The following is a 1,739-nucleotide window of genomic DNA, read 5'->3' on the forward strand; positions in this document are numbered from 1 at the left end:
TTTCCTTGGCTTCTCACCCGTATATATATATATATATATATATATATATATAAATACACTATTTGAAAAGGATTGCTGTTCAAGTATTAGTTTGTAAAATATTTTTTATTTTAATTAAAAACCTAAATGTTTTAATATAATCTATACTTTTGTAGATATATTTTTTGGTAATGACTTGAAGAGAGTTAATTTTAGTACTTGTAAATTTGGTCTAGATCAAACACATATTTCTAGAAATTTGAAATGTACTTTCATGAATGAGTTTTGCTTGCACTAGAATGTCATAAATATAGATAAATGGTTCATGTGGTTTTTTTTTTCATATCAAGTGTAATACAGTTCATCAAAATCATCAGTTAGTAATCACAGTTAACTGATTGCTTTGTTTGTCCACATCAGTATTGTTACCAGTTTCCTGAAATTATACACTATATATTTGCTGTCTCTAGTTGTAAAATGTTGCCACTGTATTCAGGAGAAATAAAGGTAATTTCCTGTTTGTGTGTGTGTGTGTGTGTGTGTGTGTGTACCTGGTGGTGTCCCCACAAGGATAGTAATACCAGTCTTTTTTTGTGACTGAATCTTGTGGGGATTTTATTATTTATTGTTTTGGTCCCCATGAGGAAACAAGCTTATAAATCATACAGATAGTCTGAAAAAAAAAAAGATAAAATCTAAATAGAGTAGGGTTAGGGTAAGGGTAAGTACAGTTTGTACAGTATAAAAACTATTACGTCTGTGGAATGTCCCCATAAGACATGGAAACCCAGCGCGCGCGCGTGTGTGTGTGTGTGTGTATACTGTGTGATAAAGGACTTAAATACTTTAATATATGAGCACAAACCTTTTAATAACAACAACAACAAAAAGATGTGCAGAATTCAGCACGTCAAAATATTAGTGGAAAACCTCTATAATATAAGTTTTACGGAGCTTCTCGGAGTTACAGAGTATACTCACAACAGAAAAACAATGTGGATCAGAAATATTGAATGGAAAGTACAATGCGAAAGAAAAGCGTCATGACGCGAGGCGTGGGTGAGCACAGGAAGGGGGGTGTTTTACATTGATAAAGCTTGTGCAGTAGGGTGGAGTGACGGAGCGTCTCCTATGAGGTTTGACTGCTGTTTGCGCAACTGTCGGTGGAGAGCGCAGTCTGACATCGCTGGGAGGGTGAGCTGCTTTATTGTTTTCACTTTTACAGAGAGAAATGCTACATTACATAATAAAATGCCTATCGAATTCAGACTTTTTTTTAGATATATTGAGAAAAAGGTGTATTTAAAACCCGTTCTGTTGGCTCGCTTCTTTGTGTTCTCATGCGCAATGGCGCAGCCGGATTTGTGTTTCACAGTGTTGCGTGCGCTGTCTTTCAATTCTCAATGCTGAGTTTTTATCAGATTGAGCTCATTCAGATGGATTCTATGCTAATACTAGCGAAAAAATTGACGTAAGCAGGTTTACGGTGGACATGGCTGAATCTGAATGTAATTTTTTTTTCATATAAGGCCTGAACAGCCGCTGACTTCACAGCCGTTATGATTCATTTACCATTTATGAACTGACCTGCGTTCTGTTAATGCTGCATAGATATATGTAGTGATGATAACGGCAGTAACTATAATATTTTGGTGAAAATTGTGTTTACCATGGTCATTTTTTGTAAGGAATGTTTACATCAAACCTTTTAAAGGTAGTTGACAAATAACATGGCAAAAAAATAAAAAAATTATATATAT

At 34.7% G+C, this 1,739-nt stretch overlaps 1 protein-coding gene across 1 annotated transcript in view; it reads left to right on the forward strand.

Moving 5' to 3' along the window:
• The first annotated feature begins 1,076 nt into the window (after positions 1-1,076).
• The window catches only part of LOC107747612 (anti-apoptotic protein NR13-like), a 10,885-nt gene continuing 10,222 nt past the window's right edge, over positions 1,077-1,739 (forward strand). Inside the window, exon 1 of the mRNA XM_016562211.1 lies at positions 1,077-1,173. Coding sequence (XP_016417697.1) covers positions 1,111-1,173 — 63 coding nt within the window. The 5' untranslated portion in view covers positions 1,077-1,110. The remainder of the gene's footprint in view (positions 1,174-1,739) is intronic.

The sequence above is a fragment of the Sinocyclocheilus rhinocerous genome, unplaced genomic scaffold (assembly GCF_001515625.1).
Source record: "Sinocyclocheilus rhinocerous isolate Xijiao unplaced genomic scaffold, SAMN03320098_v1.1 scaffold1430, whole genome shotgun sequence".
Classification (NCBI taxonomy): Eukaryota; Metazoa; Chordata; class Actinopteri; order Cypriniformes; family Cyprinidae; genus Sinocyclocheilus; species Sinocyclocheilus rhinocerous.